At 38.7% G+C, this 16,194-nt stretch overlaps 1 protein-coding gene and 1 pseudogene across 2 annotated transcripts in view; both read right to left on the bottom strand.

Moving 5' to 3' along the window:
- Nucleotides 1–16,194, bottom strand: part of pcxb (pyruvate carboxylase b) — a 356,057-nt gene that overhangs the window by 333,596 nt on the left and 6,267 nt on the right. The window contains exons 1-2 of one of the 2 annotated variants that reach the window (XM_042512174.2): nt 4,752–4,898; nt 2,008–2,144 (exon numbers count right to left, since the gene is read on the bottom strand). In XM_042512174.2, the coding sequence (XP_042368108.1) occupies nt 2,008–2,143 (136 nt within the window). In that variant the 5' untranslated portion in view covers nt 2,144; nt 4,752–4,898. Of the gene's footprint in view, nt 1–2,007; nt 2,145–4,751; nt 4,899–16,194 lie in introns of those variants that run through there. The other variant, XM_042512173.2, reaches the window with a different exon arrangement.
- Nucleotides 9,217–10,400, bottom strand: LOC148185645 (E3 SUMO-protein ligase ZBED1-like; annotated as a pseudogene).

The raw sequence follows: 16,194 nt of genomic DNA, 5'->3' as shown, positions 1-16,194 counted from the left end.
TGCTGTCACTGCAGCCAAATACTTGTTTTTCAAGCAACATGCATTTCACGGGAGAAAAAAAGTTTAGTCACTGAAAACTAGTCAGATGTGTTGTTCTTGCCTGAAAGGGAGGACAGCGTTCAAACATTTGAAGAGCATTAGAAAAAAGAGAGAAAGCGAGCGAGCAAGAAAGTGAATTCTGGAGAAGGTCAACAGTAGGAAAATGAAAAGGGTGAAAATATGAGAGAGGACAGAGAGCCAGACAGATGAAATGTAATGGATTTAAGGTGAGAAATTTAGAGAATAAAATATCAGGGGATACGGAACTTTTTGAATAGAACAACGCAAAAAGAGGAAAAAAGGATATAAGAGGTTTTAAGGAATTGAGGTAACAAAAGAAACAAAGTTTGGCAAGTTTAACTGCATGACAAATCAGTGGAGAGGAGACAGGAAAAGCAGCAGAGGGGGAAAAAGAGGGAAATGAAGTAAGGAATGCAAAAAGGAGTCAAAAAGGAGCTAAAGGAAGACAGCAAGGGGCTCAGAGGAAAATCACATCTGACAAGTGCTGAAAAAGTAAGGGAGTGAGGAAGGTAAGAGGGGAAGAGGAGAGCAAAAAGGAAAGAAAAGTAAAGGAGGATATTAGTGAAAGAGCAGAGCAGCAATGGCAGAGAGGAGATGTGCTTGGTGAAGTGGAATCTGGGCTGATATGATGTGATGGTCCAGTCTCTCTTTTCATCACGTACACACACACACTGAAGCCGAGCACGGTCCAGTGCGCTCCAGTGTGATGAATGTGATCTAATGTGGTGTTGATATCGCGTCACGCCAATGTGAAGGAGAGAGATTGACGGAAAGTCCTGCTGTGTGTGAGTGTGTGTGAATGTGTGAGAGTGTGTGAGAGTGTGTGTGTCTGTGTGCTTGTGGCAGAGACCACAATCTATTTAAATCAAATTGATGGATTAAGCAGTTATATAGTGCCTTTATGGGAGGGGACACATGGATGTATGCATGCAGATGTATGTGCACTGCAGGCTTCTGTGCAGTAGGAGGCCTCCAGAGTACCACGTGTTCAGAGTTGGAATCGAATTAGGAACCCACACAACAAATCAATCTGAAATAATGAAACCAAATCAAGCACTTTAAATGTGTCTGCAGGAATGAATATAATGGGAGGCTCTAAAAAGCAATTAGAATAAAATGCATGAATATATTTATTTGTCACTCAAATCCTGCGCGTCACCTGACATCGAGTCATTTTAATTGCACACTGACGGCCTCTCTGGACAGCATTAGCATTAATAGGAGGGGGCTCGGTGATTACAAGTATTACAAGAGCACGTCAGTCATGTTTATGCTGCGTGAAACAACCATACTGGTGACTGCTTAATATTTAGAAAACTCCAGGCTTCTCTATAATTATATTTCCATTCAGACCTCAATGCCAGTAATGTAGACCCCACTTATGCTGATTTCTAACAGCTTTTTTTGCTTATTGGTGGGTTCAATTTGTTTTGTGGAGAAAAATATACATAAACACAGCATAAAACACTTCTAATTTAGACTCTGGGGAATTTAGAAACCTCCATGCTGATTTTATTTTAGCTTTATACACAATAAACACATCTGGGACATTATGTGCAGCATAAAACTCAAATACAGTTTAATACATTAAGTCTTAAACTCAACTTCCTAGTCTATATGGAGGATTTTGGCTGCTGTCCCACCTGTTTCCATAATTGCAGAAAAAAAACTTTTTGGATTAAAGCAAACAAAGCTATCTTGTGCAGCCACCCATATACAATACGTGCTTAAATATTAGCATGTGCCAAGGCAAACTAAATGTTGGCTATTAAATATTAAGAGTCTGAGAGTCTGTTCTTTGCCTGGGGAAGATTGTAAATGTCATAACTTCTTTCTTACATTATAAATGAAACAGCATTAAACTGTATTTAATTTAGCGGTGCTATCTGAATTGGTTGTCCTCTTCAGTGGTGAATTAGTGCTGTTCAGATGTGGAGGGGGGTTTACCTCTATTGGCCACCATGACTTTCTTGATTGGTCGATACTCGCTCTTCGGGGCAGAGTGGGCGAAGCGGGGGGAATGACACGCCCTCCTAACGGCCAACAGGCCGAGGCCGCCTCGGACTACAGTGTACCTCAACATCCTGAGAAAAAAAGGAAAGAAATGTTTTAAATACACAATGTCTCTGTGCACTGAAGACATGACAGAGATAAATAAAGGAGAGAGGAAAGAGGACATACTAACTAAAGATGGGAACACAGGAATTTCTTGTCATAAAAAGCATTTATTAACATCTTTTTGTTTGTAAGAATTCACCAATTTCCTGATCCAACTGTTTCCCTTTCCCAAGTGCTACAGAATATAAATACATACATTGGTTATTGAGCAACAAGATAGTCAATTAGTCCAACATGTAAATGATTTGGCTAAAAGAAGTCACTAAATCTAGATCAAACTGAAACACAAACACCCTGCCCAAAACCTACAAAGCCTCTAAACACCTTTTTACAATCTCTATGTACAAACCGTTTGCTAAATTCAGTTTTCTTAGATGAAAAATGTGCTTTAAGGAATATGGTAAGAGGATATGCTTTGAAAATAATTAAACAAGGTGTGAGCCCTGTTTAGAGAGATTAAATCTACGAACCGCCAAGCCCTATTAAGTTGTTGCCGTGGGGTTGTCGGTGCCTTTTCAAATGTACAGTCTTTTCTCACAAAAGTTTAATTGCCATTACTGTATTCTAGTGTGCTGCTGTTTTATGTATGAATAATTTGAGAGCTATGGCCTTGAGTTCTGTTTCTATAAAAGTTTGTGAAAAGACTGTTGAAAAATCTCACAAAATCTGTGTCTGGCAGTATGTAAAATGTTATCTTGTTTCAGTTAGAGAGGCTATTATAGTGGTCCTTCTATTACAATGATTTTAGTCTTTAAACAATATATATTTAAAGGGATAGTTTGGATTTTTTTTTTTTGAAGTGGGGTTGTATGGCGTACATATTCAGTGTATCACAGAGTAGATGTCTGTCGGCACACCCCCGGTTTGCAGAGGCAGCCTGGAGTTCAACAGGGAAGTTCAGCAATGTACTGTGGTGAATGGGGTCAGCAACAAAACTGATTTTTGCCTCCTAAAAAAAAAACCCCCTAAAGAAGAATTTAAAAATGTATATAATTATTGGGAGTATGTCACCACTTCATCTTGCTGTCAGACCTTTCCATTTGGGAAGCATTTGGGAACAGCCTCAACTCCCCATATATGCTCTTATCAAAGCAACCAGACTCCATTGATTAAAACAGCAATTTAAGCTCACTGAACACAGGAGGTGCAGGTCCACTGTTGTTTCACTCAGTTAGTTTGTATTATTGTGAGACTTTAAACTAAACCTTTAAAATTTAAAAGTCACACAATAGCACAAACAGAATACCTGTTTGAGGTAGTGGTAGACCAGCAGCGCCTGTGTTCAACAGTGTTAAGTCACTGTCACTGTTTTTCTGAATGGAGTCTGGCTTTGAAGAGAGCAATATAATGGCTTCAATTTCCTGTTGGAAATCACTGACATGAAGGTAAAGCAGTGAAATTATTTTTAATATAGAATACATTGAAACTGATATTTATCTTTTTGGGTGGGATTTTTTGTGTGGCTAAAATATATTTTGTTGCAGTGCATTGCTTAGATTTCATGGCTAGACTCAAGCCTGTCTCTTCAAAGTGGAGGTGTGCCCACTGCCATCTTCTATATTTAATGGATAAGTGCCCCACTGCAAAATATCTGAACTATCAACTTCAATATGATTCAACCACAAGTTATGAGTCAGAAGGTATTTGATATACACAAATTTGATATGATAATGAAAATATGGCAGTCAATTCTCTTAAAAAACAAATGTGCTGATTATTCTTGATAAATGGATCAAGTATCCCAATTTTATGAAGCGGTCTAATAATAAAAATACCACATACATTGTTTAACAATTCAAACATTCACGTAACTATTTTAGTAAAACTGGTTAAAAACATTGTTCAAAAAGTAAGGATTACAACTGACTAAAGAATCACACTAAGGCTCCTGTTGGCTCAGTTGGTAGAGCAGGCGCCCCATGTACAGAGGCTGTGTCCTCGCCACAGTGTTCGAATCTAGCTTCGGCCATCTGCTGCATGTCATCCCCTATCTCTCCCCCTTTTGCACTACATCTGTTCTAACCAATAAAGGAAAAAAAAGCCCTAAAAATATCCTTAAATCATACTCAAAATATCTTCCAAAAATGTTAGATTTCCATAAAAGGAAGGAGGGAGTGTGGGAGCCAATCAGCTGCTGCTCTGCTTCACAGCTGCCAATCTGCTGCAGGTGTGTTAAATTAAAGACAAATTTCTGCTCTGTTTGGGGTGTCTTATCAAATCACAATGAAATAAAGCCTCTGATTATCTTCTTATTCCAGAAAATCAGAAACAAAATAAAATATGACTGAAGCATAAAGAATGACAACTTTAGTCCCATTCATAAATTTATTGTAGGAAAGAAACAAACTGGCTGATATTTATCTTTCAAAAACAGAAGAAAAAAAACTATGTTGTCAACAGGGGCATCAACTAGGATGGACGGTGGCATCATTGTTTTATTTTGAATAATCCCCCAGACACAGCTACTTACCAAACTGAAGCACACAATCACCAAACATACTCTGACAAACTTACCCACAACCAAACCAACCAAATGTGAAGGCACAGGTACACAGAGATTAACACACAACTACCTTCTCAACCTGATTTGAAGCAGCTCATTCACTGTGGGGAAAACACACAGCTTTACTGGTGAAAGCTGTTTGATGTTGAACCTAAGTGGAGAGGAGAAAGCTTCTTCTTCTGCTCTGACTACAAGGCTACACCTCACTGACAGTCCTTTGCTGCCACACTGTGGTCAACAGCAGCAATGCAGTCAAAAGAAACTCAGCTGATAAAGTGCCACTCCTTGGAAATCCATGAATTTGCTCATAAGCCAAACAAGACTAATTTGTCAAATTACATTTTAACAATATCTTTGGTTTATTTTACATTTCAAAACTCAAGTAGCATAAAAACTGCAAAGACAATATCTTAAACTATGACAAACTTTGGACATTAATCCAAAAAGCCTTAGATAACAATAAGTATTGGCTTTCTCAAAACCATTCAACTTTTCATGGTAACATTGATCCAGACAGAGAAATGAGCTCAAATGTTTCAAGCCAAGTGAAGTCTCATCGTGCCCAACTACTTCCTGTTTGATACAAGTGGTTAGAGTTTCACCTGAAGTTGAATTACCACATATGTCCTGTATAGATTTACAGATAGTAAACAGAGGTGTTGGCGCTTTACAGTCATTTTATGTACATATAAACATTACCATGATACATACGATGGTATATAAAACTAACGGCATAGTTCAAATCACCTGTCTCACCTGCACGGTAGACTGTCTACTTTAAACTTTTATTCAGTGCATTATGGAAGAATCAATTACACGAAGGAAATAATTTAAACTAAAAAAAAGAAAATCTCATATTCATTAGCAATCAAATCATGTCTGCTTTCTCACACTGCACAAGGTCATGATGTGGATTATGAAACAAATGTGGACAGACTGCTGAGAGGACAGATCATAAAGATTGGATGGCATAAAGCAAACAGCGTAAAGGCAACCTTTTTAGTCAAACTGTCCTTTACAGTGAGAGCTTTTCTTTAGACGGATGTTTTATATGATCACGTCTGACTTATCTTAGTAAAATGGCCAAATGAATGAAGAATTAGCTATGAAGAAAATCAAGGAAGAATGACTAAATGCTTTTACCCAGCAATGAATATCTTAAGACTGTCTGAAGACTGTGTGCAGAGGAAGCTCAGGCTGAAACAGTATCCTGTATCTACACAAAAGACAGTGTCACACTATGAAACAGATACAGTTTCCTCAAGACCTGAATACAACAGGGAGACTGGAGTGGGACGGGACAAATTTGGCAGACAGGCAAAAACAGGTCAAATACTACCTGCTTCCTGCATTAACTTTAACTCTCCAATACAGCTGAATTAGAACTTTTTTATCAGATAAGTATATACGCAGATCAACCAAAACTGAAAAAAAAACTCAAGACAGATTAAATTTAAAAAAGTGATCATTTTTTTACATTCTAACGCCCTCCTGGGAAACCCTTAGCTCCTGGCATTTATGTGGATGCAACTCCACCCACCTAATGTTGCAGACCATGTACCCCCTGTCATGGGAACAGCACTCCCCGATGGCACTACCACCCTCATCCAGCAGGACAATGTGCAATGCCTCACCAGGGAATGGTCAAAGAAATGTGACAAAGAGCTCAAAGTATCGACCTAGCCTCCAAATTCCTCAGATCCCAATCTGATAGCACAACTGTGGGATGTGCCAGAGCCAGAGTTTCCCCCAATCCACAGTGAGGCCTCCTTGGATCAAACTTCCCTCTGACCTGGCGAGGCATGGACACAGGACCTCCAAGGGTATCCTGTGGTGTGTGGCAGTGAAGCACTGGTGACAGATCTTTTATACCCTGTAGGTTGTGAGGTGGGGTACTAGCACATCCCACAGATGCTCAATCAAATTGGGATCTGGGGAATTTGAAGGCCAGGTGGATGCCTTAAAATCTGTCACATTCCTCTGGCCATCCTGAGCAGTTTTTATGGTGTGGCAGGGTGCTCGTCCTCCTGGGGGACCACTGCCATTGGGGAGTGCCGTTGCTATGAGGATTTGTACTTGGTCTGACACAGTTTTTCAGTGGGTGGTGCATTTAGGGTGACATCAGTGTGAATGCTAGGGACAGATAAGTCCTGACAGAACACTATGACAAAAGATGATAAATTATATTTACTTCACCCATCAGTATTTTAAAATTTTGGCTGATCTGAGTATATTCTAAGGTTGACTGAGTCTCTGATAAATATATTCATACTGTATTAGCAATGTAGATGCAATGGCCAGGCAGATGGAGGCATTACTATTCCTCGCATTTATAACAGTCAAGTGAGTCCCGAAATCTATAATACGGCCTGAATGCCCAAATGAAGACAATATTTTAACTATATAAATAATCATGTATCCTATCACAAGACAAATATTGCAATGGTATTATATCAAAATGGTTAACAGCTTTGTTACAATCAAACACTCCTGTATGGGTGTTGTTTTTTTTTTAATTGGTCTCTTCAAAAGGGCCACTTTGCAGAAACACGTTTAGTAACAAAATATGCACCACACCAGCATTCATTAATTTAAGTACCAAAAAAACATTAAAATGACACTGAGATATTACCAGCCAGTGGCCTAATGGTTAATTCAATCTGTGGCCTGTCATCTAAAATGCTCTTTGATCTCCCAAAAACTGGAAATATATCAGACACTGCAGCCTGCAGTCTGTGGAAAGAAACTTCCTAACCTGATATAGTGCACACTGATGACTCCCTATCCATATGCTAAGCTGTTAATACCTGATGTAATGACTAAAATACACACATAAACTCATAAAGCATGTTATTTCTACAGTTCAATGAACTGCTGAGGACATTTCTGTATGCAGAGTTCTAGACAGTGCTGTTGCCAAACAGACGACTGGAAGAAGCAATCTATCTGGCCTCTATTTTCATAGACAATCTCATCACTGAGTGTTTTTACATCCTAACCAGAAAAAGGACCACAAAAAAAGCAATTATTAGAAGCAGAAATACCTGTAGCACTGTGGTGATTATCTTTTGTGATACAGTTTTTTGCTGTAACCTTACAAATTAGTCCTTGAGCCAAATAATTAGCTCTCTTTCTGACTAAAAAAAAGTACAGAATAGTAAATGGTTAGACTAAGAGAAAGAAATCACAACAGCAGTTTAAATGCATTGAATGTGATAAGAGGGCAATAAAGGTCATTCTTTTTAAACTCTCTATATGTATGTCATCTCATCTTTGTCTCTAACTCTGGTCACTGCATATATCCTCTTCTATTTTTCTCACTCATTCTCATATTCCTCGATTTATTATTTTCATGATACCATTATTCAACAGTTTTGAAATGTAGCTCACTACCCTCTTCCTTCCTTTATTCCTGTCTCTTTGCACTGATGGATGAAGCCAACAACAAAATGTGTCAAAGCCAGTGGTTCACCGGTAGTATGACACGTATTGCCAAAACGCAACGAGGCAAACTCAAGGATAAATTGTGGTATGAAAGGAATGTCAAACGATGGGGACACTTGAGCGTAGCAGTACAGTTTAAGAGTAATTTTGGCTTTGCACCTCAGTGTCTAGATTAGGGCTGCAGCTAACGATTATTTTAATCGTCGAGTATTCTATCGATTATTCTGACGATTAATCGAGTAATCGGATACTATTTTTTTTTTTTATTTCATTAAATTACTCGAGCTTAATTTAATAGTAATACAAGACAGAGAAAATAATAGAAGTCAGTTAAATTAACAACCAATTCAATTCCTCTTAAGATAAACATTTTTATTGGCAGACTTAACATAACTGAACTGGTAGCTGCTTCTTTAAAGAAAGAACAGAGTGCATTTACGTGTCATTGGCACATTCTGGATTTTAAAGATGACAAAAAAAGTTGACAAAAAAACTTAAACATATTGCCACATTACACTCTTCTTGTTTTTTGTTTTTCTAAAGTGCAAAAATAAATAATAGTAACAGTAATTTCACATTACTTTTTAAGAAGGTATAAATAAAAATTAAAAAAGGTAAAACTGAGGCATAATAATAAACATTAAATGTCTTTTCTCACACTGATGTGTCTGTGTGTGTGTTCAGCTCTTTAAAGGAGTCTGTGGTTGCAATGAAGGAAAAGTAAGCATATCAACATGCTCCAGAACTGAGGCTCGCCCTACGTTTGATGCAATATTCCCTGCTGCAGAAAACAGAGCGGCTCTGATGTAGAATGTTGCGGGATACACAGGAAGGACCGTGCTAGCTTTGACAGTGTTGGATAGCGTGGTGCATTAACTTTCCACCATGACAGCCAGTTCTCCTTCTTGGATAGAGGATGTTCTCCAAAGTACATCAAAACCTCCTTCTGGACAGTTTGACTCAACTGCTGCTCCTCATCCTCTTCATCACTGGTGCTTGAGTCTGATGACCCCAGTATCTTTTCAAGCAATGATTTAACATCCCCCTGATGTGTTACTGGCATGTCTTGTGCTGTGCTGGGAGACCCAATATCACTTGCATTCTTCTGCCTGCTTCCTTTTGGCAACAAGTGCCATGGTTTGTACTGTGCTTTGGACCTTGAAAACTTCATCAGGAGACAGGAACTTAAGTTTCCTAAACCTGGGATCTAAAGCAGCAACAAGTAGGACATGGTTTGATTCAGGTTGAAATACAGATAGTCCTTGCCATCTTGCTGTGATCTGTTCTGTCACATCAGTTTGATATGACTTGACTGGTGCAGTCTCAAAGGCTGGAGTCTGTATGGACTTCTTAAGACTTTGCACAAGCTGTGGAAGTGCAGAGAGGGGTAACATATTCTTGCCCTCAGAAACACAGTTGCTCCTTCAAATGGCTCAAGGGCCTGGTTCAGCTCCTGAATCACATCCCACTGTTCAGGCTTGAGATCAAGGTAGTGTTTTCCTCTTGGTGTCACTGCTGGGTCAGATAATGTAGCAGTTACTGGCCATCTCTGTTCCAGCAGCCTGAACAGCATGTGGAAAGTACTGTTCCAGCGATGCCCATCTTGCACCAGCATGTGTAATGGTGTGCCCATTTGCTGCTGCTTATCCTTTAGTTTGCTGCATGCTAGCTCGCTCTTCTTAAAGTGTTCAACAAGGCATCTTGCAGCAGCTACACACTTAGAGATAGCCTGGTTTTTTCTTCAGGCGCCCTGCACCACCAAGTTCAGCGTGTGTCCCTGCACATCGCACTGATGCCCATCCATGTTTTCTGCCAAAATCTTAGCTGCTGCTGACATTAACACCGTTGTCATGGACAACGGCTTTGATTCTCTGATGGAATGTCAAATTTTGCAATCACATCCTCAATCCACTCTGCAATATTTGCCTGTGTGTCTCTCTTCAAGGGGCATTGTTGTCAGGCTGTGGGACTCCATTCCCCAGTCCTCCCCCAAGAAAGTAGCACGTCACACCCAGATATGCTTCTGTATGGCAGCTTGTCCAGATGTCGGCTGTGAGAGCGATGCTGTCAGTCTCTTTTAGCATGTTTATTAACTTGCCTTTAATGTCCTCGTACTTTTTCTCCATCATTTTCATGAAATAGGTTCTTGAAGGAAGCGCATAGTTTGGATTGAAAGCGGAGATCATCTTCTAGATCCTTCATCCTCCACCATGGACAGTGGTATGTCTGTGACAATCATGTTCAGAATGCTGTCTGTGAACTCTGCAGCTTGCATGATTGAACATGATGGAGCCCTCTGTCTGAAGCTGTCAAGTACCACTCTACATTTACTGGAAAAAAAAGTAGAGTATAATTAATTTAGTTATTTATTCATTGATTACTAGGCCCTAAATTAATGGTTAATGTACATATTATGTTGTGATCTACAACTGATGACCCTACTCTCTGCAATACAAATAACATTAATAAACCCAATATATTGTCGTTAATATAATATACCTAAACAAATAAATAACAGACAATGACCAGGTCTGACAACCTCTGGTGTGGTGTGTGTGTGAGACAGAAAGAGAGAGAGTGTATGCTATGTGGCACAATCATAATAATAACGTGAATGAAGCGTAAAGTAACTAGCATTTTATTTTCTGTGTAATCTTCTAACAACACTTCACTAATACACTTTTTCACATAATGCCTCCCTATGTGGCCACTACAATTATTTAAGTTAATCAGCCATTATTTAGCTACGTGTATGTTCTTTACGTGCCGTAATCTATACTAGCAATCACTGATCTAAATTAAATACTTTTGTGAACGTGACATTAACATTAGACCTACCTGTTGGATCCGCTCGGCAAACTTGATGCGTATGGCAGGTGCTTTCGGTTCAGATGCTGTAGCATTGAAGAAGTGCTATTATGGAAAGCTAATTCTGTTTTGCAGTGCGCATTGTACTGTGTTTTTCGCCCGATTTAGTTTATAATGGTCCCACACTTTCGACAGTTCGTCGTGGTTTTCTTTACTCTCCTGTCGCTCGTCTCCGTCGGTCTCCGTCTCCATTTTGCATTCCACAATTTGCAGCGGATGTCGGCATCAAAAGCGGAAGTGGCTTAAACGAAGCATCGAGTCAGAAAATTTTGCCTCGACGCATTTTAGTAATCGAATTACTCGAATAACTCGAGGAATCGTTTCAGCCCTAGTCTAGATTGTCTTCTTTTGTGTATTTGGTAAACGCTTTAGAGATTAAACTGATTTTTTAACCAGCTTAAGCTTAAAAAAAAAAAAAAAGGAAAAAGAAGAAACATAAGAAAAGTAGTGAATAATGATATTGCCTGTTTCCTAACATAACCCGTAAAATATATTAAAAATATGTGGTACATTTTGTATTAGACACCTTCACAAACAGCTGGTGAAAATAAAACTTTGGTCGCTCGATTTCAACATTTCTCACTATTAATGTCCATACTGAAAATGTTGATTGAGATGGTAAACTCTGAAACTTCCCAAATTTAATAAGGCGTATTAGTATTATTAGTGCCAGATTTGAAACAAATCTCTCACAGCGATCTTGAGATATTGCAATTCAAAAGCATGATGAAAGACAAGGTCACACTGATGCTGACCTTTGACCTATGGCTACCTAAATCAAATCAGTTCAACGGTGAGTCCGAGGGCACGTTTATGCCAAATTTGAAGAATTTCCCTAAAGAGTTCTTGATATATCACATTTACAAGAATGGGACAGCAGGATAGACGGATGGACAACGCATAATAATGCCTCTGCGATCACCAGCACTGAGGGATAAAAAGAGACATACTTAATTAACGGACACTGTGGCCTTCAGAATTATGAAAACATACCAGTTACCATATGCGATAGACTTACTGACAGTATTTGAAATAAAAAACAAGATTATCAATAAATTCTAGGGTGGTGAGTTTAGCCGCATCATGTTTAGCATGCAGTACAAGAACAAGAAATAATCATGCGATCAGTGAGGCGACTCAGACACCATTTGTTGTTGACTCATGCACAGTCATATGGAGAGCAGGAGGATGCAACACAACACACTGACAGCTTTTGATTATGAGTTTGCTCAACTTCAGAGTCATCCATGTTAAGTCAATGAGATTACATTGTCTTTTCTGAAGTCAAAGCAAACATTAATGGGGACCACTGGACAAGCGGGACCAAATTCCACTCACACTCCAGTCGTCATGCCCTCAGATGATCACGTCACATGTAGACCACATCAGCATCATGTGTATTCACTGCACATTATCAGTTCAAGACAAAATCAATATTACTGCGTCAAAATGCAAAAAAAAATTGACTTGCATTCAATGTGCCTCAGACAGATAAAGTAGGAATGTAGTATATCACCATGCAGAATATTTTTACAACCATCAGTGAAAGACGGTACTGTCGGTATTTACTGCCATCACTCTCAACCATATCACCTGCATTAGTGACTGCAACCCAAACTACCCTATAGCTTTATTATGTAGTGCTGAGCAGATACAACTTGATCAGTCATTCCTTAATCATAATTGGTTATCTGATTGGATTGATCACTTTAACAGCTCTTAACTGTGTCTGTTTAAATGTTGACAGTTATGTCAATTATTTACTGGCATTGTTTCAAATCACTACGCTCATCTGATACACAAACACAATATAACCCAGACTGACACAACAGCCATATAAAAGTGGTGTCCTTTTAAAGCTGTACTTGATAACTTAAAAAAAAAAAATCCTCTTCCTACTCTATTGCCTGGTAGCATTTCTAATGGCCTTAATGTACATGAATGAAAACAACCAACCAGAGCTGAGGAGTCTCCCACGCAGCTGTCAGTCATGGCAATCAATGCTCAGCAACTGTGGGCAAACTGTCAAACTAGGCGGTACTGATGTATGGATCAAGATTCTGTTACTACATTGCCTATTTCTCTCCGGAAACGGTTTCAGAAACATATTTTAGTGTACTTTTTAGTTGTAAGATGACACAGTTAGTCCAGCCAGTGGGCAGTGCTTGGTACTTTGGCAGACTTTTTCCAACATGGCGGCCCGGAAACAAACGTTCTCATTTTTCAAGCTACAACAGTACACAAAAAAATGTTTCAGAAAACATCTGAGCCGAGAAATAGTCAATGCAGCAACAGAATCTTGACTCATATTTGAATTGCGCTGCCTAATTTGGCATTTTGACCACACACAAATTGACATGACTGGCAGCTGGGTCAGAAATTCCTCAGTTCTGATTGGATGTTTTCAATGCACTGCAGTAGTTTCTAGTAAATGCTGTTAGAAGCAATCGGAAGAGGAGGACATTATTTTTATTTTTTTTACAGATTATCTATCCCATGTTCTTCTTTTAGAATACAGTGACATTTTAAGGAAAATTACCAAAATTATTATCAGAAAAGTTACCAACTAGAGTTGGTAACTTTTCTGATAATAATTTTGGTAATTTTATATATATATTTGGTGAATATATATATATATTCGGTGAATATATATATATATATATAAACATACATACATACATACATACACACACACACACACACACACACACACACACACACTTCAGGAAAAACAGGTGAGGAATTTATTTTGATTAATAGTAATCCCAGTCATCCAAACATTTTCTTGCCTGTTCCACACAAAACTCTTAACGAAGGAAATTTCTTTCAGATGGATTACATTCGGGTCTGTTTTGTTCAGTGGCCTTTAAACTAAGTCACAACAGGTCAGAGGTCACAATACTCAAGTGAGCCCAGTGTTGTAATGCATACAAAATGAATTGATAACACATATGAAAGACTGACAACAAACACATTTTTGACAAGGGAGCCAGGGGTATACTAACTTCTGCGTCAGCCTACAAAAATAGTAATCCCTGCAAATCAAGAATGTTTACATGCTCTAACAGCACAATTTTAAGATTCCTATTCCTAGGATTCCTGACAAAAAGGGGAAAAAATCAACACAATTATCCAAAGTCCATACTGAGGCACAGGAATGTGACCAGAGCTTTTAACTGAGTCTGAAAAAAAACAACAAACAGAGATAGTTGTATTCTTTTTTTCAGACACAAACAATCCACCCCAATACAAATGAGCCTATTCATTTAGTCAGTAATTTACCTCAGACTCAGTTTCACAAGATACTAAAGAATCTTTTTTAAAGAGTTTTGTTGCTGTAATCACTGGGAGCATCAAAGCTTCCCCTGCTTCCCAAGAAACAAATACAGTTCAAACCAGAGGGCAAAAATTACTCAGCAACTACATTTAGTTCTGCAAGATTCAACAGACCTGTTTTTCACAGCAGACAATTTGAATTGTCATAGTTTGAAAAGCACATTTTTAATAACATTACTGACGGTCGTATTTCACTGAGAAGACTTCCTGGTATGGTGCATGTTAGGTCACTGGAACGGCGTACTGGGACACTTGATGGAACTGAGCCATAGTTAGTTATCAGTTTCATCTGTGCTTTTCCTACTCTATGCTGAGTCAAAATGTCTGCAGTGGTAAAGGTTAATGTGTGAGGGATCAAAACCAGTTGTGGAATCCTCGTTGTTGCAAACTTTTAGGTATGAACATCTGTTTACAATGAAAATCTCCAATTCAGTTAAGACATAAAGTAGTTAGAAAATGTCAAAAGATTTGCAGTCTCAATTCAGAAGGCCAAAATTCATCATATGACACTATACTTTGTCGGTAGGGGCACATTTAAATTAATTTCTTTATGTCCAGGGCTCGACTATTTTCCAACAATTCATTAAAATAAGTCAGTGAGCAACAAACCACACAATTTCTCTTTCTTCCTATTCATCATACTTCACATTACAACGTCTTCCCCATCTTGATCCTGCATACAAACAGCAGTTTCCAAACTGCTGCAACACAAAACAAGCACTGAATTAAATTATAGTTGGAATGACAAAAAGGAATGTTGCCGTTTTATGCCAAATGTTCTCTATAACCCTCTCTCACTCTGTTGTCCTGTCTCTAAATCTTTCTTAAACACTCACAGGTACAAACAAGCACTAGTGTCCTCACCAAAAAGTTTCTAAATTAAAAAAAAAAAAATGTTCTCAGCCTTCAGTGTTTATCTGTCTGACAGCACAGATAAATCATGGCACTCATTCAGCAGGCACTCCTCTGTCTAAACGTAAAGGTCAGAGGCTACTGGGAACAACCTGTGCACTGGGCAGCTTCAAACAACAGAGGTGATTTCTGGTTCATACATTAACTTCTTAGAGATCAAAGTTCTGCTCTGTTTTGACGCACAGTACCTGAAATTGTGACACACAAACACACATAACTAGCATTAACTTTGACCTAACAGACTGATAATGGGGCAAATACATACAATGGCTATCTGCCAGCATTTATGCAATAACAGAGATCCACGTTTGCATCAGGAACAGTAAACATCTTATCATCCAGAGTTCTCTTCACAGGAAAAAGCCTTGAAAAACTGTGCATGATTTTACCTTTACAGAAAAGTATGAGATTACTCTATTAACGAGAATGTGCTCCTTCAGGGCTTCCCACACACATTCTGTATATAATCACAGAAATCTGATTCTGATCACAGAAAGGGGGGACAGAGTTATGTCGCCTCTTAGCTGAGAACAGACGTAATAACTGCACTGTAACAAGGTCTGTGTAAAACGCAAAGCTGGAAAAACATGATGAGTGTGATGTTTTGTCGATGTCCTTATGTGTGAAACCCACTGCAGGGGTTTTAAAAAGCAGGTGTTAGCATAGCAGCTAATTCAAAGAGGAACAGTGGTCGTAAATGCACACAAATTGGGAAAACAATGAGATTTGGGAGCTCCTAACCGTCCAAGCAGAGGACAAGATCAGCTGTCTCACAACAGATTAGGAAAATGATTGAGACTAACATGTTATGCTATTGTTATTTTTTAGAGAGCTCTGCCGATGCATATATCATATGTCCCACTACAGGCAGGTACTGTTGTGTTACATGTCACGCCCATAACACCTGTTTGATTGCAAAATGACATGATGCAGTGTATAATAACACACTAGAG

Source organism: Plectropomus leopardus, chromosome 23, assembly GCF_026936395.1.
Source record: "Plectropomus leopardus strain MGB_pleo_1.0 chromosome 23, ASM2693639v1, whole genome shotgun sequence".
NCBI classification, from domain to species: Eukaryota; Metazoa; Chordata; class Actinopteri; order Perciformes; family Serranidae; genus Plectropomus; species Plectropomus leopardus.
The sequence above is the reverse complement of the archived record's forward strand: the minus strand, read 5'-3'. Positions and strand labels throughout refer to the sequence as shown.